General features: G+C 42.1%; 1 protein-coding gene across 1 annotated transcript in view; it reads right to left on the bottom strand.

The window, feature by feature from the left end:
- SACS (sacsin molecular chaperone) overlaps window positions 1-21,662 on the bottom strand; it is a 103,726-nt gene that overhangs the window by 14,865 nt on the left and 67,199 nt on the right. Inside the window, exons 7-9 of the mRNA XM_073583028.1 lie at window positions 20,763-20,909; window positions 13,260-14,742; window positions 12,014-12,105 (exon numbers count right to left, since the gene is read on the bottom strand). Coding sequence (XP_073439129.1) covers window positions 12,014-12,105; window positions 13,260-14,742; window positions 20,763-20,909 — 1,722 coding nt within the window. The remainder of the gene's footprint in view (window positions 1-12,013; window positions 12,106-13,259; window positions 14,743-20,762; window positions 20,910-21,662) is intronic.

The following is a 21,662-nucleotide window of genomic DNA, read 5'->3' as shown; positions in this document are numbered from 1 at the left end:
AGAAGCCTCCTACTCTGCACTCATTACCTGTATTAATTGCACCTGTTTGGACTCGTTACCTGTATAAAAGACACCTGTCCACACACTCAACCACACTCCAACCTCTCCACCATGTTTCTTCCATTTTCTAGTAGTTGTGCCAACAGTTGTTGCCTTCTCACCAAGTTGCTTGCATATTGTCCTGTAGCCCATCTCAGCATTTTGAAGGTCTACAATTTTGTCCCCGGTGTCCCTAGACAGCTCTTTGGTCTTGGCCATAGTGGATAGGTTGGAGGTGATTGAATGTGTGGACAGGTGTCTTTTATACAGGTAACGAGTCCAAACAGGTGCAATTAATACAAGTAATGAGTGCAGAGTAGGAGGCTTCTTAAAGGAAAACTAACAGGTCTGTGAGAGGCAGAATTCTTCCTGGTTGGTAGATGATCAAATACTTATTTCATGCAATAAAATGCAATTTAATTGTTTAAAATCATACAATGTGATTTTCTGTTTTTTACTTTTACATTCTGTCTCTCACAGGTGAAGTGTACATACGATCTTTGTAGGTGGGAAAACTTGCAAAATCGGCAGTGTATCAAATACTTATTTTCCCCACTGTATAAGCACATGTTAATGCATGCATTATTTATAAAATCCAACATGTAAAGAATCTATTCTTAATATTCCATACATCCATCAATAGTTTCCAGCAAAAGATACAAACCACAATGGGGTTATTTCAAATGTGGCAGAAAAACAATACCAAATGGAATGTGCCAACTTTATTGCTTTTCCCATTGTAATCATAGCTTAAAGGCTACTATGTAAATCTGAGTTGACCGGACTGATCAGGAGAGAGTAAATCTGAGCACCATGAGGAAAAGTTTCATGGTGCAGTGCTGAGCTTAGTGAGTTCACCGCAGTTCATCATAAGAAATTTCTAAAGGCCCCGTTACACATAACGATGTCCCAGCGATCCCACCAACGATCCGACATGGATGGGATCGCTGGGACATCGTTAGGCTGATTGCTGGTGAGCTGTCACATAGACAGCCCCTCCAGCGATCAGGACCAGCGAGCAAGCTGGTTTCCGATGTAAACATCGGGTATCTAAGAGCCACGCGGCTCTTAGATACCTGCTGTTTACATTGGAAACCAGCGTCCAGCGTCGCTGATCGTTGGTCTCTCGCTGCCACACACAGCGATGCATGCTGGCCAGCAGGAGACCAACGATCAAAAAACAGCCCAGGACGATGAAGCGCGATCAGCGATACCCGGCAGGGGGGGCGGTCGCTGATCCATGTCACACACAGCGATGTTGCCGGGGAGATCGCTGTGTGGGACGGGGCCTTTACAGTGAACTGCGGTGTGAGGACCCCCCTCAACCCTTGATAACCAGCCATGAGCCATGATAAAGCTGACAGCTGAGGGTTGCAGCTATGCTGGTTATCAAAAGGCAGTGTTTGATCAGACTCTCACCTAACGTGGAAAACCTTCAAAAGTGACCTGAAGAAGTACCTCTTTCAACAAGAGTACAACCTGCAGCAACCCTTGTTCCAGCACACCAGTGCATGACCAGTTCTCCCCTCACCAACTGTATCCTCTCACCCATCCCTTTTAGATTGTGAGTTCTTGCGGGCAGGGTCTTCTCTCCTCTTGTACTATTTGGTGACTCATTTTATTCAAAATTATTGTACTTGTTTTTTTATTATGTACACCCCTTTTCACATGTAAAGCGCCATGGCATAAATGGCGCTATAATAATAAATAATAACAATAATGTGGCCCTTTGAGAATATTTAATCGCCCACCCTTGGTCGATTCCATTAAAAACATAACCAAGTTCAAGTACAAGCACCAAACACTAATTGTGCATGCAAGAGATATTAGACAGCACAACTCCATGCTAAGGAGTCCTCAGTAATAGCTCCAACACAGAACACTGCATGCATGTATTACATAGAGAAATTCCCCCCATGGAAAAAAAAACACTAACAATGCCAAGAAGTCGACTACATTCTCTTTATTAGTTATTTGCTCTTTATATTGCATATTATGTTATTATATGACTTTAAAAGGACCTGTCACTAGGTCAAACATGACCAATTTTCTCTTTAATTCCTGCGGCTTACATACATTTTCTGTTTTGTCTGTGTTTTTTTTTTTGTAAATCATGGTTCCACAAAAGGGGCTTTTTTATCTAGTGGTACTTTTTATAGTCTTTAACTAAGGGGGCCTGGCTTACAGGGTAATTCTGCAAAGCAGCCAGAAGATAAGCCCCCCAGAGAGTCCTGAGAGCCATGCCTCCTTGTTAAAGATCATAAAGATTAGCGCTAAATGGAAAGACCAATATCTCGAAAACCATATGGCCAATTAAAATTTAAAAAATTACTTAGGGGAATAGGAGGAATAAAACAAGCAAAAAAATGACCACTTTAGACCTGGTGACAGATCATCTTTAAAGGGCTTGTCCCCAGCTGGTGGAGAGGTCAAGAGAATGTAACCGAGCGACCGGAGACACAGCCACTGCTCTCTAACACTGAGTGGTGACACCGACCACATGACTAAAACCCAAATGCTACCGGGCGGCATAACGGGCTGATTACCGCCAATAGCCATGGAGGTCAAAGGTGGTAACAACTGACCAAAAAAAGAAGCTTCTAGATAATCTTGATTTATCAGAAGTGCATAAAGTCTTTGTTGCCCATAGCAACCAATCAGCGCTCAGCTTTCATTTTTTTAAACAACTGTGAAGAAATGAAAGCTGTGCTGTGATTGGTTCCTGTGGACAACAAAGATACGGTAGTTTTTCTTTTACACAGATCTGATCTCAATAAAGGTTTCGCATTTCTAGAATAGAAAAGAAATATTTTACATGTCATTTCCTATCTGTTGTGATAAAAGCCATAAAAAAACAAAAAAAAACTAAACATCATGCAGAATTTAAAAAAAAAAAAAAAAAAAAAAAAAAAAAAACACACAATCATGTAAAATGCAATGTTCAACAAAAGAATCAAACAAAAATTATTTAAATTAATGTCCTTCAATTGTACATATTTTAATGACGGCAGAGAGTTAGTGCTGGGATTATTCAGGAACTGGAATATTTTTAAGATAAAATTTTTGTTAGATTAGAGGGGGAAAAAAATGTGTTGGATGCATGAAAACAACATTCCTTAATCTAGCACTTCTTCAAGCAGATTACTGTACCTGCATAGCCCCAGAGAAGCTGCTGTGCTACAATGTAATATATTATAATGTTTACAACATCAAAAATATGATTGTACATAGTTAGAATATTCGGCATAATCTACATATAATACTGAGTAACTGATCCTCAGAGTCATGTACTGAGCCTGGGCCACATCTTGGACACAACCATACTAGGACTTTGCAGAGCGAGTTGTACATAGCCCTATTATAGCACCCATGTAGGTATTTTGGGGTCATGGACGCCGCGTGGAGGAATACCTATCAACTAAACAGCATTTGTCTGACGCTATATCGGAGGTGTATGTTACCTCAGAGATGGCTAACTGTACAAAGGCTTATAGTAAGCTGAGCAGTAGCGTACCTACTGGGGAGGCAGAGGGTGTAGTCACCCCGGGCCCCACAATCTGAGGGGCACACCTGAAGTTACACTACTTTTAACTGTATCGGCACGCACAGCTCACCAACACAGTTAAACTCTCCTGCAGAGCAGGGTGACACAATCTCCCTGTATTGCCACACAGCTGCTATGGGGCCCGTTTGTCGGGGGAGGGCCCGGTGCCAGCATTTTACTGTATGGAGGCCTATGGGGATTGTATCATACTGTATGTAGGAATATGGGGAGTGCACTATACTATATGGAGGACTATGGGGAGCGCATTATGCTATATGGAGGACAATGGGGAGTGCGTTATACTATATGGAGGACCATGGGGAGTGCATTATACTATATGGAGGACTATGGGGAGATCATTATACTATATGGAGGACTATGGGGAGCGCATTATACTATATAAAGGACTATGGGGAGTGCATTATACTATATGGAGGACTTTGGGTAGTGTATTATACTATATGGAGGCCTATGGGGAGTTCATTATACTATATGGAGGACTATGAGGAGTGCATTATACTATATGGAAGACTATGGGGAGTGCATTATACTATATGGAGGACTATGGGAAGCGCATTATACTATATGGAGGACCATGGGGAGTGCATTATACTATATAAAGGACTATGGGGAGTGCATTATACTATATGGAGGACTATGGGGAGTGTATTATACTATATGGAGGCCTATGGGGAGTGCATTATACTGTACGGAGGAATTTGGGGAGTGCATTATAATTTATGAAGGCTATTTAGGGGGCCATCAAATGTGAGAGATAATTTTTCTTTGTATAATGTGGGGGCAATTATTCAGTGTTGGGGTCATCAAACAGTTTTCTACAGGGTTGTTTTACCATCTACAGGGCACACAGTACCACACAGTAGGTGCAGTAATAGGGAGACATACAGCAGTGGTGGCTCAGTTTTGGGGTATCAGTAGGATGAGAAGTTTGCTCAGGTTGGGAATAGAAGGGGCCATTCTAGCAATGTGAGAAGTCAAATGTGACATTGTTGTAATCCCTGCAGACGAGTCGTGGTGGAAAAAGTCGTCATGTCGGTCTGGGCCAAATAGGAAAGATGGCAAAAGTGAACGACTCCACCAGAAAGAACGTCAGCTGTAAGACTGGTATCTATCAATTATATGGTCACAATATGGCAGTAGTATCAGTGTTGGTGTTTGTACAGAATTTTTTTCTTGCAACAGCGCGGACATCTGCTGAGGTTCTCTTACATCCACCATAGTTCTAATTAGTGGAGATGAGCGACTATGCCTTTTTTACGGTCGAGTCGGGTTTAATGACACCCAACTTTCTCATAAGTCGAGTCGAACGAAATCGGCCGACTATCGTGAAAAGTCTGTGGTCCGACTGAAACACGAAACCCAATGCAAGTCAATGGGAAAGCAAAGTCGGCAGGGAGTGGAGGACAGGAAACACACCTACATTCTCATTCTCTCTCTCGACGCTGCACATGTCATCTCGCTGCCCACAGTGTACATCCTTGCTCAGTGGCTGAAAAAAAGTCACGTGCAAACATTCTGGGAAATCCGACTTTGGCGCTCGTTTTGCCGACCGCCTGGCCGCTGTGGTCGGGTTTCGGTTGGCGAAACCCGACTTTGGCATAAGTCGGCGACTCATGAATCTGGCCGACCTGTTTCGCTCAACTCTACTAATTAGGGTTACCTGGTTAAGGGCCACTCAGAAGATTTGCCCCCCCGCTCCAAAACCCCTAGCAATGCCTCTGAATCTGAGATATTTTGTCAAAATCTACTTATTTTAGGAAGGAAAAGCATGTCCAACCCTGGGCTGCTACAAGGTGATCCGCAGGCTGCACATAGACTATTCCATCTTGTCTAACCCGGACTCCAATGATGAGGATTAAGATCTCAATTCTTCCCCCTCACCGCTTCATGCTTGTGTTTTGCAATAAGACTACAAGCCTGTGACTTCCCCTCTCTATCCTCTCTTTATCACTCGCCATTCCCACATTACAGGCAAAAACTACACAGTGTTGTACCTAGTGAGGGACTAAGGGAGGGGCGGTATATGACCCTGTGTCACGAGGCACTCCCTCAAGTTCTGCAAGAGACATAAGGCTCCCTTCACGTGTCCGTGTTTGCAGTACATGTGTAGCATATTAGAGATGATCGAATCTGCCAACAATCGAATTTGGCAAATTGGCAGATTTTACAGGGAAACTCCATTAATCTCTGAAAATGTAATGTTTTTACTATGCTTTGGGGTCTCTAAAGACCCCAGCGCATAATAAACATAGGAAATAAAAAAAACTATAATAATACTCCAGTCACAACTAATGATGCGCAAACGTGCTGGGATAAGGTGTTATCCGCCATGCTCAGATTTTAACAGAGTGACTGCAGCGTGCTCAAATAATACATTCAAGTCCCCGCAGCAGCATGTCTTGTGGCTGATAGACAGCTGCAACACATGTAGGGATAGCCTGCTTGTTAGACATCCGCTACACATGCAGGGATTTCCTAACAGCTGCGAGACATGCTGCCGCAGGGTCTCGAACATAATATTTGAGCACGCCGAAGACATTCTCTTAGCATCTGAGCATGGCGGATAACACCTTATCCCAGCACGTTCACTCATCACTAGTCACCATTCATCTGTCCCACCATCCTGCACCTCACTGTCATGTTCTTTGCGTCCCTTCATTTCCCCATTGCACATAGTCTCTTCAGTCTCCTTAATCCAGGCCATGACTTGTGCACCATGTAGTCACTTGGGCGATTCACATTGTAACATCACGACGTGACGTCCGAGGCCTCAGTCAAGCTTCGAGTTACAGCTTGAATTTAAGAGGTCAAAGAGACTAGGCACAAGCAGCGTCGGACTGGAACACCTTGGGGCCCGCGATGCAGCTACATAGAGATAAATACAAGACCACCAATTGTGCGGTAAAACGCGCCAATATCCGGGTATAATATAAGGTAATACATGTCTTAATTATGTAGCAGGAGTTGGGGCAGCCTCCCTCATAGAATATAATGCAGCCCCCTCATAGAATATAATGCAGCCCCCTCATAGAATATAATGCAGCCCCCTCATAGAATATAATGCAGCCCCCTCATAGAATATAATGCAGCCATCTCATAGGGTATAATGCTGCCCCCTCCTAGGGTATAATGCTAGATATAGAGTTAGATAGATATAGATAGAAAGATAGATGTAGAAATAGATATAGAGATAGATAGTAGATAATGGATAGATAGATAATAATAATAATAATAATAATTTTTATTTATATAGCGCCAACATATTCCGCAGCACTTTACAATTAAGCGGGGACATGTACAGACAATAAATTCAATACAAGTTAAGACAATTCAAACAATGACATTAGGAGTGAGGTCCCTGCTCGCAAGCTTACAATCTACAAGGAAATGGGGGGACACAGTAGGTGAGAAATGCTTGTTAATTCAGGTCTGGCAATTATAATAGGGATTTTCATATAAAGCTGCATGATCCGGTCATCAGCCCGTGTGTTTAAGTGCAATAGACAAGTATCAAGTGCAGTTATCATGTGCATGGAGGGTGTGGAGACAGATGAATAGTAGGGTGCAGATTCAGAATAATATTTGGAAGGAGGGAACAGGGCAAAGTTAGCTTGCTGAGTAGTTGATGTGATAGGCTTCTTTGAAGAGATGGGTTTTCAAAGCGCGCTTGAATAGGTCAGGGCTAGGTATCAGTCTGATCGTCTGGGGAAGTGCATTCCAGAGAGCTGGAGCAGCACGAGAGAAGTCTTGGAGACGGAGGTGCGAGGTTCGGATTACGGGGGATATTAGTCTTAGGTCATTTGCAGAACGGAGGGCACGTGTAGGGCGATAGACAGAAATGAGAGAGGAGATATAAGGCGGTGCAGAACAGTGGAGAGCTTTGTGGGTGAGAGAGATGCATAGATAGAGATATAAAGATAGATATAGATAGAAATATAGAGATAGATCGATAGATAGATAGATATAGCGATAGATAGAAAATAGATAATAGATAGATAGATGATAGATAGATATAGAGATAGATAGTTATAGATAGAAGGATATAGCGATAGATATATAGATAGATATAGATAATAGATAGAGATATAGAGATATAGTAATAATAATAATAGAGATATATAGAGATATATAGATAGATATAGAGATAGATATAGAGATATAGATACATATAAATAAACATAGATATAGAGATAGATATAGAGATAGATATAGAGATAGATAAAGAAAGATATAGAGATAAATATAGAGATAGATATAGAGATAGATAGATATAGATAGAAAGATAGATATAGAGATAGAGCAATAGAGATAGATAGATAGATAGATAGATAGATAGATAGATAAAGATATAGAGATAGATATAGAGATAATAGATAGATATATACAGTGGGGCAAAAAAGTATTTAGTCAGTCAGCAATAGTGCAAGTTCCACCACTTAAAAAGATGAGAGGCGTCTGTAATTTACATCATAGGTAGACCTCAACTATGGGAGACAAACTGAGAAAAAAAAATCCAGAAAATCACATTGTCTGTTTTTTTTTTTCATTTTATTTGCATATTATGGTGGAAAATAAGTATTTGGTCAGAAACAAAATTTCATCTCAATACTTTGTGATATATCCTTTGTTGGCAATGACAGAGGTCAAACGTTTTCTGTAAGTCTTCACAAGGTTGCCACACACTGTTGTTGGTATGTTGGCCCATTCCTCCATGCAGATCTCCTCTAGAGCAGTGATGTTTTTGGCTTTTCGCTTGGCAACACGGACTTTCAACTCCCTCCAAAGGTTTTCTATAGGGTTGAGATCTGGAGACTGGCTAGGCCACTCCAGGACCTTGAAATGCTTCTTACGAAGCCACTCCTTTGTTGCCCTGGCGGTGTGCTTTGGATCATTGTCATGTTGAAAGACCCAGCCACGTTTCATCTTCAATGCCCTTGCTGATGGAAGGAGGTTTTCACTCAAAATCTCACGATACATGGCCCCATTCATTCTTTCATGTACCCGGATCAGTCGTCCTGGCCCCTTTGCAGAGAAACAGCCCCAAAGCATGATGTTTCCACCACCATGCTTTACAGTAGGTATGGTGTTTGATGGATGCAACTCAGTATTCTTTTTCCTCCAAACACGACAAGTTGTGTTTCTACCAAACAGTTCCAGTTTGGTTTCATCAGACCATAGGACATTCTCCCAAAACTCCTCTGGATCATCCAAATGCTCTCTAGCAAACTTCAGACGGGCCCGGACATGTACAGGCTTAAGCAGTGGGACACGTCTGGCACTGCAGGATCTGAGTCCATGGTGGCGTAGTGTGTTACTTATGGTAGGCCTTGTTACATTGGTCCCAGCTCTCTGCAGTTCATTCACTAGGTCCCCCCGCGTGGTTCTGGTATTTTTGCTCACTGTTCTTGTGATCATTCTGACCCCACGGGGTGGGATTTTGCGTGGAGCACCAGATCGAGGAAGATTATCAGTGGTCTTGTATGTCTTCCATTTTCTAATTATTGCTCCCACAGTTGATTTCTTCACTCCAAGCTGGTTGGCTATTGCAGATTCAGTCTTCCCAGCCTGGTGCAGGGCTACAATTTTGTTTCTGGTGTCCTTTGACAGCTCTTTGGTCTTCACCATAGTGGAGTTTGGAGTCAGACTGTTTGAGGGTGTGCACAGGTGTCTTTTTATACTGATAACAAGTTTAAACAGGTGCCATTACTACAGGTAATGAGTGGAGGAAAGAGGAGACTCTTAAAGAAGAAGTTACAGGTCTGTGAGAGCCAGAAATCTTGTTTGCTTGTTTCTGACCAAATACTTATTTTCCACCATAATATGCAAATAAAATGAAAAAAAAAACAGACAATGTGATTTTCTGGATTTTTTTTTCTCAGTTTGTCTCCCATAGTTGAGGTCTACCTATGATGTAAATTACAGACGCCTCTCATCTTTTTAAGTGGTGGAACTTGCACTATTGCTGACTGACTAAATACTTTTTTGCCCCACTGTAGATAGATATAGAAGGAGCAAGAGAAAACATATATCCTGCTGGGGGAAGAAGAGAGAGCAGTGGAGATAGCAGCACAATATGTGAGCGAATGTCATAGACTGCGAGAAAGAGAACTATGATATGCCATGGACTTCTATAGCCCCATCCTGGATCTGCCCCCATCCACCTTTCCTACAGCCCCTACCCAACATCCCTACAGTCCCTATCCCTATTCCCTTCTGTACACTTGCTTTGGCAAAACTAATGTGTATTTAGTTCTGCCAATAAAGCTTCTTTGAATTGAACTAATAGATATAGAGATAGATAGAGATAGATAGATAGAGACAGATATAGAGAGATAAATAGAGAGATAGATAGATACTGTAGATAGATAGAGACAGTGATAGGTGTATAGAGATAGATAGAGTTAGCGATAGATAGATATAGAGTTGGATATAGAGAGAGATAAATGTAAAGAGAGATAGATAGAGAGATAGATGGAGATAGATAGAATAGATAGATATAGAGATAGATAGATAGATAGACATAGATAGATATAGATAGAAAGATAGATATAGAGATAGAGCGATAGATAGAGAGAGACAGATATAGAGAGATAGATAGATATAGAGATAGAGAGATAGCTATAGATAGATAGATAGATAGATAGATAGATAAAGATAGATATAGAGATAGATATAGATGATAGATATAGATAATAGAGATAGATATAGAGATAGATAGATATAGATAGAAAGATAGATATAGATGAAAGATATAGATAATAGATAGCGATAGATATAGAGATAGATAGATATAGAATCATAGAATCATAGAATCGTAGAGTTGGAAGGGACCTCCTGGGCCATCTGGTCCAACCCCCTGCTCAAAGCAGGATTCGCTAAATCATCCCAGTCAGATGTCTGTCCAGCCTCTGTTTGAAGACTTCCATTGAAGGAGAACTCACCACTTCTCGTGGCAGCCTGTTCCACTCATTGATCACTCTAACTGTCAAAAAGTTTTTTCTAATATCTAATCTGTGTCTCTTCCCATTCAGTTTCATCCCCTTGCTTCTAGTCTTTCCTTGTGCAAATGAGAATAAAGTTGATCCTTCTACAATGTGACATCCCTTTAGATGTTTGTAGACAGCTATTAAGTCTCCTCTCAGTCTTCTCTTTTGCAAACTAAACATTCCCAAATCCTGCAACCTTTCCTCATAAGACAGGGTTTGCAGACCGGTCACCATTCTGGTCGCTCTTTTCTGAACTTGCTCCAGTTATAGATAGATATAGATAGAAAGATAGATATAGATGATAGATATAGATAATAGATAGAGATAGATATAGAGATAGATAGATATAGATAGATATAGATAAGATAGATATAGAGAGATAGAGATATAAAAAAAACAAACCACAATACTCGCCTCTCCTCCTGCTCCCACGCTGATGCCGGCTTCAGTGTCAGGAGCTGCCCCCTCTGCCGGACACACAGCGGGTGCGCGATGTAGTGACGTCATCGCGCACTGGCTGTGAGTCAGGAGCAGAGGGGACTGAGGGCGGCGCCGTCCCTGATTTACAGATGCAGAGCGGCTTACTGAGCTGGGGGCGGGGCCTCTGGGGGTGGAGACTGTGAAATGATATTCACTGCTTCTCAGAGAATATTCATTTCTCTTTAGCAGCGGGGACAGGGGCTCCTGGCTGCTGCTCCACTGGCAGGGGCCCCCATAGCAGCTGCATGATGTACGACACACCACTGGCTGGGGGCCCCTGGAGCAGCGGGGGCCCTAGGCAACTGCTGGCCCTGTAAGCCAGCAGGTGCCAGGGCCCACCAGATGCCAGGGCCCACCGGAGAATCCTCCGGTTCTCCGGTGGGCCAGTCCGACGCTGGGCACAAGGAGGTAGGAGGAAAGAAGAAGCCCTAAGAACCAGAAGGAAACTTTGGGGGACAGCTGAGCAGTGAGGTATTATGTTTTTTCTTAACTATTTGCCTGCCTATCTATGGTTCAGCAATATGACAGCCGCAGCTCGAGAAAATGTATTTTCGTAAAATTTGAGGAGAATTCAATTCCACTGCGAATAAGCTCGCTCATCCCTACAATGTATACATACTGCATTGATTTTTTTTCCTTGTGATTTGTATATGGATCCTATACAGTAAGGACTTATTGCAAATAATAGCTGGAATTTCCTGGGGCGACTTTTATGCCCCCTAGCTTCATTCTCACTGATCACTTCATTTATACATTTTGATGGTATTAAAATTTCCCAAAAAAATTATAGAACAAATAGATTTTCTCATAGATTAATGTGTATCTGTAGAAATGTATTTCTGATAGAAGCATGCATCGGGTCCTAGATGAAAAGCGAACATGGGTCAATGTATAAAGGGTAAGCCAAACAAAAGATAAAAACTGGACCGTCCTGTCTCCTCACCTCTACTAGTCGCAGCTTCCTTCAAGGCTATTAGAATTTTGGGCTTTAAATCTTCAGAAAGAAGTCTTCCTTCCAAACCTGGAAAAAGTGACCTGGAAGACATACCAGCTTTATTTTAATCACTTATCTCTTTTATCCCCTAAATGAACATTGTCATTAGTTGTACAAATTATGTCTCTTTTGGTGAAGTTTAATCACCTTTTACTTCCACAATATTTGGAGACAACATATATAATGCATTTCTATAATAGACAAAGGAAGAACTGATTCCACAATCAAACATTTATGGTGCCTGTCTTGGGAAATCAAGAATCCTATAAAATGGATCCTTCTCGTTCCCCTTCTCTGAAAAGTGCCAGCCAAAAACATTTTGTTTCCTGCAAGACACCCTTCTTTGTATCCTTAGACTTGCCATACACATCAGATGTCGACCAAAACATTCTCCTGCCGATCGTACGGCTGCCAGTCATCTTGGTCAACACTCGACCGAGCGCGCCTGTATTCTCTTTCCTCTATTGGTGGCTTATCTCAGGGACAAAAATGTGTTTGGCAGTTTGGAATCGGACACGCACTTCTGAACATCGCTCAGACACCTCTCCTGACCATCAGTCGGCCCCCATATACATTAACCCGTTGATCAGTGGATTCAGTTGCCTTTAGTCTATGGGGGCCTTTAGTTTGAGGACATGTCATAGTACATAACATACGGCCACCAAATGCAATGCACAGGAACTGACTTCAGTGCCAATACCGCATTAAGCTGAGAATGTATAGACATGCCCTCCCATTCCTTTCCTCGAATTTAGTTGAAAACGCCAGTTTTTTACAATAGACGTTCCATACAATATCATGAGATGCTAGCTAAAACCCTTAACGGGCTGCAATTCACATCAAAAGCTACATATAGCTCTAGAAAGCCAATTTGGAAACGATACATCGGTAAACAAGACTTAGCAGGGAGTAACATGGCATTCAGATTATAAGCAAATATTACTCTTAATTTTTATTTTCTGGAGCCTGATAGAGATATACAATAACAGCATGTACATGTCCCAGATCTATTTCTGAAATCAGGGATGATAATACCATATAGCAGAAATGTAGGATTAGATACAGAAACCCAACAGTCCACTCAAGTCCCATTCACACATGGTCCATAAAAGAAGATAACATAAGCCTATACATTACATATACGGTAAATCCAATATTTAATATATCCAATTCCCAGTAGGGTATCTGCTCGTACCTGGGGTATTCTTCTGAGGTTATGTAAATAACATCTTTATCTGATACAGATGAAGAGAAAGAAATGAAGCTTCCATTCTGCAGCGGAAGTATTTCAAGCCCGATAAGATCACTGTAATTCTCATCACTAAGTATGAACTCAAGGATGTGAAGCTTCTCATGAACAGGTCCTCTGTGTCCACATTTCCTCAACACCTGACGGACCAGTGCTGGGGTGACCTTCTTCACCGGCTTAGAATTGTTTATCGGGATTTGGAATGCAGCAGCAACATTAGCCGGTACCTTGGCGATCTGAGTCCCTGAGGTCTGGAGGTAGTTCAGGATAGTTTTTGTGTACTCCTGATGTTCATCGATTTCTGTGAAGTTTACATCCGATTCTTTTAACCAGCATTTCTTGGCAGAATATATGACTGGATTCTGAAAAAGCTCCTTAAGCAGAGGTTCTATGATAGGTTTCCAGTGTGTCCTTACTTGGTCCATCGCTGGCCACACTCGGTAAATGCTATCAGCAGAGAGAGGGAACTCAGGATTCTCTTCTGTTCCCATTCTCTTGATACCTTCCAAAATAAGAGTTGCATATGTTTTTGGGACAACATTTTTGACCAGAAGTTCATTCCAAAGAGCTGCTGGATCTCGCCATTGGTCCAGTTCTCTCCACTTGATGCTCCTTCGGTTGTCTGTTAAGCCAAAGAAGCCGCTAATATGAACGGGGAGGCCCGTCTTGCTCTCATCTCCGGGTGGTAATGGAAGAAAACAAAATGCTCGTCCAATAAACTGTGACTCTGCTCCCTTTTCTTCTCCATTGTGCCACAATGGCATGGCAATTCCAATACTAGGAACAAATTTTAGGTCATCGGCGAGAGAGTCTAATTCAGTGCAGATGCCTCGGCCTCCAACACTGTTGCACACCAGCCATGAGGAGGTTTGCGTTTCTTTGACGCTTTCATCCTCTGCTACAATATTTACATGATAGGCCACACATGTTATACTATTGCTTGGGACTCCTTTACAGTAATTATCAATGGCACTTCCAAGGATTTTGATAGAGTTGGGTCTATCGTGTTTTAGTAGCTTGTTCTCACTTGCTGTGACACGGAACACCAGCTTTTCAGATCCATCTGCCTCTCGAATGTGTAAAGACACTTTCTGGACATTCTTCAGAAATAAAAGCACGGTATCTGCATCTGCCCTGAAGGATTCATACAGGTCTAGAACTTTCTCTTTATTATAAAGATTGTGACTCAGCAATGATGGCTGGACACGAAGTGGGAATCTAAAGAAGGTTCCTGGGTAGTAACCTTCCAGAAGGGTTTCTTTTGTGCTCCCAAAAATGTCAATATATGGGGCAAATTGGTCCACCAGTTCACTTATTTCTTTACTGTCTTCTTTAATGTTCCAACACTGGCCTGACTCATGACGCCCAAAGAGTATTTGGTGGGGATCCAGCATCCCTATCTGATCTCCACTGAAAATACTGGGAACATCTAAAAAGGAAAAATACAAAACATTAGTGAATATAATTGGGACTATGTGCTGGTATAATAGATATAAACAAAATACCTTATTTATGCCAAAGAGATTAATACCATGGTAATAATAACAGATAGTGGGATATTGCTAGAATAATACTCCGATTAATCTATTGGATTTCCACAACATCCAAAACCAAAGCAAAGTTTCTTTTGATTTTTCTACTCTACATTGGTGCTACCAGTGTTACATCCAAAATCAGATCAATAGGAAAACTGAGAAAATATTTTTCATTAAAGGGGTCAGCCCATTTAGCTGTAATCTGTGGACTTTGGAAGTGTTTGATTTTACTGCAGCGCATCCACACGAAAAATGGGGAATTACAGAAGGCTATTATATTATTTTTGGACCTAACCACGAAATGCATGAATATGTTGAGTCCTAAAAATGTAAAGACTCTTTGCAGCCACTATTTGATCAGGCAAATTGATAAAGTTCCTGAAAGCTGACCCTCAGCTATTAAAGGTGGTGCCCTCTACTGGAAAACCCCTTATGAATGTCCCAATGGTGCTGCATAAAAGAAATAATATATTCCTATCTTTTGGGCATTGAGCTCAGAGTCCCCCAGTGATCTTCAGACATAAATTACGTCAAATGAGTGCTGCGGCAGCTACAAAGCTAAACCCTTCACTTTTCCGTCAAAGAGGTCACAGAGGGACACAGGACTCAGACACGAGGAGTGGAGCTGGTCCAGGAGTCAAGTACCTTTTATTGTATACAGCACCTTGTGGTCAGTAGCGGACAACTTCTTTAAGGCTTTCTCAGAAACTATTTTTGCAATCTTTTTTATTATGAAAAACACCTTAATATGTTTTCTTTTTTTCCTTCATACATTTTTCTGTGCAGATTAAAGGGGTTGTCCGGGTTTTTCACATAATCTCAGTACATATCTGGGCTGCAGAATTATGACAATAAATAATTTACTTTCTGTCACTAGTTTGCACGGTTTTCTATATATTCTGAACAGAACGTCCAAGGGGAGGGTGTTATGGCATTGAAATCAAAACTAGTCGTAACCTCCTAATCTACTCCAAACATGCCCTCTATAGAAACAACCCCACTCTCCATAGCTACAGGCCCTCCCAGTCCACATGAAGCAGCCCTCATCACACAGTAACAAATTCCTCCCCTCCAGCAGCCTCAGTGCAGAGAGCAGCTGCTCCTCCCCCAGACACACGCTGAACAGTGATCTATGGAAAGTGAAACTAGTGAGGAGGGAAAATCGTCCTGTATTCTGGGACACTCCATGATTACAATACATAACTCATTATCAGTACTTCCCTCACTGTCCCAGGCTGCTGGCAGCTGTGAGAACAGACTGTGTGATGGCCAGTGATGGGGGTCTGCAGCTTCTAATCTGCACAGGGGATGGCAGTCACTGATGTTATCTGTTGTGTGACAAAGCCTCTGCTGTGTGAATGAGACAGCTTTGTGTCACTGATGTCTTCACACAGCAGCAGATTTGGTGCAGTGTATGTGTGAGCACTGTGTCTAATGACACAAATACTGATGGGAGCAGCCTGTCCAATCAGCAGCTGTAACAGTGTGAAGTGTTGGGGGGTGTATGTATGTATGTATTGTACTGCTTTCACAAATACAGGATCACTGCTGTGTTCTTTCCAATGCTGGAATAATGATAAAGATGAGTGCTGGTGCAGTTTACTGCCAGCCAATGAGTGGGCAGTGGGTGGTGCTGGTCACTGGAGCTTGCTGGAGCTTCGCACATACACTGCACCAAATCTGCTGCTGTGTGAAGACATCAGTGACACAGAGCTGTCTTATTCACACAGCAGAGGCTTTGTCACACAACAGATTACATCAGTGACTGCCATCCCCTGTGCAGATTAGAAGCTGCAGACCCCCATCACTGGCCAACACACAGTCTGTTCTCACTGCTGCCAGCAGCCTGGGACAGTGAGGGAAGGAATTACTGATAATGAGTTACAGTGGGGCAAAAAAGTATTTAGTCAGTCAGCAATAGTGCAAGTTCCACCACTTAAAAAGATGAGAGGCGTCTGTAATTTACATCATAGGTAGACCTCAACTATGGGAGACAAACTGAGAAAAAAAAATCCAGAAAATCACATTGTCTGTTTTTTTTTTCATTTTATTTGCATATTATGGTGGAAAATAAGTATTTGGTCAGAAACAAGCAATCAAGATTTCTGGCTCTCACAGACCTGTAACTCCTTCTTTAAGAGTCTCCTCTTTCCTCCACTCATTACCTGTAGTAATGGCACCTGTTTAAACTTGTTATCAGTATAAAAAGACACCTGTGCACACCCTCAAACAGTCTGACTCCAAACTCCACTATGGTGAAGACCAAAGAGCTGTCAAAGGACACCAGAAACAAAATTGTAGCCCTGCACCAGGCTGGGAAGACTGAATCTGCAATAGCCAACCAGCTTGGTGAGAAGAAATCAACTGTGGGAGCAATAATTAGAAAATGGAAGACATACACGACCACTGATAATCTCCCTCGATCTTGTGCTCCACGCAAAATCCCACCCTGTGGGGTCAGAATGATCACAAGAACGGTGAGCAAAAATCCCAGAACCACGCGGGGGGACCTAGTGAATGAACTGCAGAGAGCTGGGACCAATGTAACAAGGCCTACCATAAGTAACACACTACGCCACCATGGACTCAGATCCTGCAGTGCCAGACGTGTACCACTGCTTAAGCCTGTACATGTCCGGGCCCGTCTGAAGTTTGCTAGAGAGCATTTGGATGATCCAGTGGAGTTTTGGGAGAATGTCCTATGGTCTGATGAAACCAAACTGGAACTGTTTGGTAGAAACACAACTTGTGTTTGGAGGAAAAAGAATACTGAGTTGCATCCATCAAACACCATACCTACTGTAAAGCATGGTGGTGGAAACATCATGCTTTGGGGCTGTTTCTCTGCAAAGGGGCCAGGACGACTGATCCGGGTACATGAAAGAATGAATGGGGCCATGTATCGTGAGATTTTGAGTGCAAACCGCCTTCCATCAGCAAGGGCATTGATGATGAAACGTGGCTGGGTCTTTCAACATGACAATGATCCAAAGCACACCGCCAGGGCAACGAAGGAGTGGCTTTGTAAGAAGCATTTCAAGGTCCTGGAGTGGCCTAGCCAGTCTCCAGATCTCAACCCTATAGAAAACCTTTGGAGGGAGTTGAAAGTCCGTGTTGCCAAGCGAAAAGCCAAAAACATCACTGCTCTAGAGGAGATCTGCATGGAGGAATGGGCCAACATACCAACAACAGTGTGTGGCAACCTTGTGAAGACTTACAGAAAACGTTTTACCTCTGTCATTGCCAACAAAGGATATATCACAAAGTATTGAGATGAAATTTTGTTTCTGACCAAATACTTATTTTCCACCATAATATGCAAATAAAATGAAAAAAAAAACAGACAATGTGATTTTCTGGATTTTTTTTTCTTAGTTTGTCTCCCATAGTTGAGGTCTACCTATGATGTAAATTACAGACGCCTCTCATCTTTTTAAGTGGTGGAACTTGCACTATTGCTGACTGACTAAATACTTTTTTGCCCCACTGTATGTATTGTAATCATGGAGTGGCCCAGAATACAGGACGATTTTCCCTCCTCACTACTTTCACTTTCCATAGAACACTGTTCAATGTGTGTCTGGGGGAGGAGCAGCTCTCTGCTCTCTGCACTGAGGCTGCTAGAGGGGAAGAATTCGTTACTGTGTAATGAGGGCTGCTTCATGTGGACGGGGAGGGCCTGTAGCTATGGAGGGTGGGGTTGTTGCTATAGAGGGCATGTTTGGAGTAGAGTAGGAGGTTATGACTAGTTCTCATTTCAATGCCATAACACCCCCCCCCAGACTTTCTGTTCAGAATATCTAGAAAACCGTGCAAACTAGTGACAGAAAGTAAATTACTTATTGTCATAATTCTGCAGCCTAGATACAGTATGTACTGAGATTATGTGAAAAGCCCGGACAACCCCTTTAAGGGTTTTTTCCCCCTAATGAAAAGTCTGTTGAAAAATACCTATAGGAAACAGGACACCAAATCTACAACTTACTGCGTTGAGAAAAAAAATGGCAAAAATACACAAATGCAGAAAAAAAAAAAAGCATTGTCTGTATTGCGCTTTATTTTTACTATCAGCTGGCAGCTAATATATTTCCATAATGTTTATTGCCATAAGAAGTGGGAAAGAAAAAACAAAACAGAAATACAGTTAGGTCCAGATATATTTGGACAGGGACAACGTTTTTCTAATTTTGGTTCTAGACATTACCACAATGAATTTTAAAAAAAGCAATTCAGATGCAGTTGAAGTTCAGACTTTCAGCTTTCATTTGAGGGTATCCACATAAAAATTGGATGAAGGGTTTAGGAGTTTCAGCTCCTTAACATGTGCCACACTGTTTTTTAAAGGGACCAAAAGTAATTGGACAATTGACTCCAAGGCTATCTCATGGACAGGTGTGGGCAATCCCTTCATTATGTCATTCTCAATTAAGCAGATAAAAGGCCTGGAGTTGATTTGAGGTGTGGTGCTTGCATTTGGAAGGTTTTGCTGTGAAGGAAACATGCGGCCAAAGGAGCTCTCCATGCAGGTGAAACAAGCCATCCTTAAGCTGCAAAAACAGAAAAAACCATCCGAGAAATTGCTACAACATTAGGAGTGGCAAAATCTACAGTTTGGTGCATCCTGAGAAAGAAAGAAAGCACTGGTGAACTCATCAATGCAAAAAGACCTGGGCGCCCACAGAAGACAACAGTGGTGGATGATCGCAGAATAGTCTCCATGGTGAAGAGAAACCCCTTCACAACAGCCAACCAAGTGAACAACACTCTCCAGGAGGTAGGCGTATCAATATCCAAATCTACCATAAAGAGAAGACTGCATGAAAGTAAATACAGAGGGTTCACTGCACGGTGCAAGCCACTCATAAGCATCAAGAATCAAACGGGTAGACTGGACTTTGCTAAAAAAAAATCTTAAAAAGCCAGCACAGTTCTGGAAGAACATTCTTTGGACAGATGAAACCAAGATCAACCTCTACCAGAATGATGGAAAGAGAAAAGTATGGCGAAGGCGTGGTACAGCTCATGATCCAAAGCATACCACATCATCTGTAAAACACGGTGGAGGCAGTGTGATGGCTTGGGCATGCATGGCTGCCAGTGGCACTGGGTCACTAGTGTTTATTGATGATGTGACACAGGACAGAAGCAGCTGAATGAATTCTGAGGTATTCAGAGCCATACTGTGTGCTCAGATCCAGCCAAATGCAGCCAAACTGATTGGTCGTCGTTTCATACTACAGATGGACAATGACCCAAAACATAAAGCCAAAGCAACCCAGGAGTTTATTAAAGCAAAGAAGTGGAATATTCTTGAATGGCCAAGTCAGTCACCTGATCTCAACCCAATTGAGCATGCATTTCACTTGTTAAAGACTAAACTTCAGACAGAAAGGTCCACAAACAAACAGCAACTGAAAACCACCGCAGTGAAGGCCTGGCAGAGCATCAAAAAGGAGGAAACACAGCGTCTGGTGATGTCCATGAGTTCAAGACTTCAGGCAGTCATTGCCAAAAAAAGGGTTTTCAACCAAGTACTAGAAATGAACATTTTATTTACAATTATTTAATCTGTCCAATTACTTTTGGTCCCTTTAAAAACAGGGTGGCACATGTTAAGGAGCTGAAACTCCTAAACCCTTCATCCAATGTTAATGTGGATACCCTCAAATGAAAGCTGAAAGTCTGAACTTCAACTGCATCTGAATTGTTTTGTTTAAAATTCAGTGTGGTAATGTCTAGAACCAAAACTAGAAAAATGTTGTCTCTGTCCAAATATATATGGACCTAACTGTAAGAGTGGTTTAGTCTCATTACTGAGCATTCTTCAACATGGTGTTTTATTTGACCTTCTTTCAGTTTATATAAAATGTACTATAATGAACACTGAAAAGCTGTATCTACCATAGCTTATCACCTGTTATATGGTAAACGGAGTTAAATCCAATTCCAAACCTCCCGACCTTCAGTGGGTCATCTTTTTTCCTGCTTCTGGCAATTTCTTGGATTCCATGCCAGTCTTCCGGAGTGAAAACTGCATTATTGTATACGTAAAGCGCAGGACCTAAGAAAAGTAGGATAAATATTTTTTAGTATATTCGGACAGGCACTAACTACATAGATTCATTCATACTGCATCATCTGAACGATTTGCTCATGCCATAACGAAGACCAATATTATGTATGGTCTGCTTATTCATTGGGAGTTCCAAGTATCTACAACCCTAATATATTTTATCAGCAGTGAAGAAGCATTCACATATAACAATCTCATGGGATATTACTAAGATTTACAATAATACTCAGATTGCCCTATGGCACTTTCACGAATTCCAAAAACAAGACACAGAGTTTCTCCTGTCATTTCAATTCCACATTGGATCTACCAGCCATCCAACGTGCAACATAACTCCAATAAAGTGAATAGGGCAGTGATGCAGTTCCCTGCATAGCTGGTGCCAGAAATATTAATGAGGTCCCAGCATTCAGGTCCTCACAAATGGAGAAATAACATAGCCTAAAGAAATTACATTATCGCCAATATTAAAGGGAACCGGACAGCTGATACAAGCTGCCCAATCAACGGCAACAGCCTGCTCCCCACCCGCTGCCCTTCATTAACAGGTCTCTCCCTACATGCATGGTCTGGTCTCTCCCCACCTGCTGCCCTGGATTGACAGGTCTCTCCCTACGTGTCCGGTCAGGTTTCTCCCTGCCCACTGCCCTGGATTGACAGGTCTCTCCCTACGTGCCCGGGCAGATCTCTCCCAGCCCGCTTCCCTTTATTGACAGGTCTCTCCCTACACGCCCAGTCAGG

This window comes from Dendrobates tinctorius, unplaced genomic scaffold (assembly GCF_039654945.1).
Source record: "Dendrobates tinctorius isolate UK_male_01 unplaced genomic scaffold, ASM3965494v1 ptg000075l, whole genome shotgun sequence".
NCBI lineage: Eukaryota > Metazoa > Chordata > Amphibia > Anura > Dendrobatidae > Dendrobates > Dendrobates tinctorius.
This window is presented reverse-complemented; position numbering and strand designations above follow the sequence as displayed.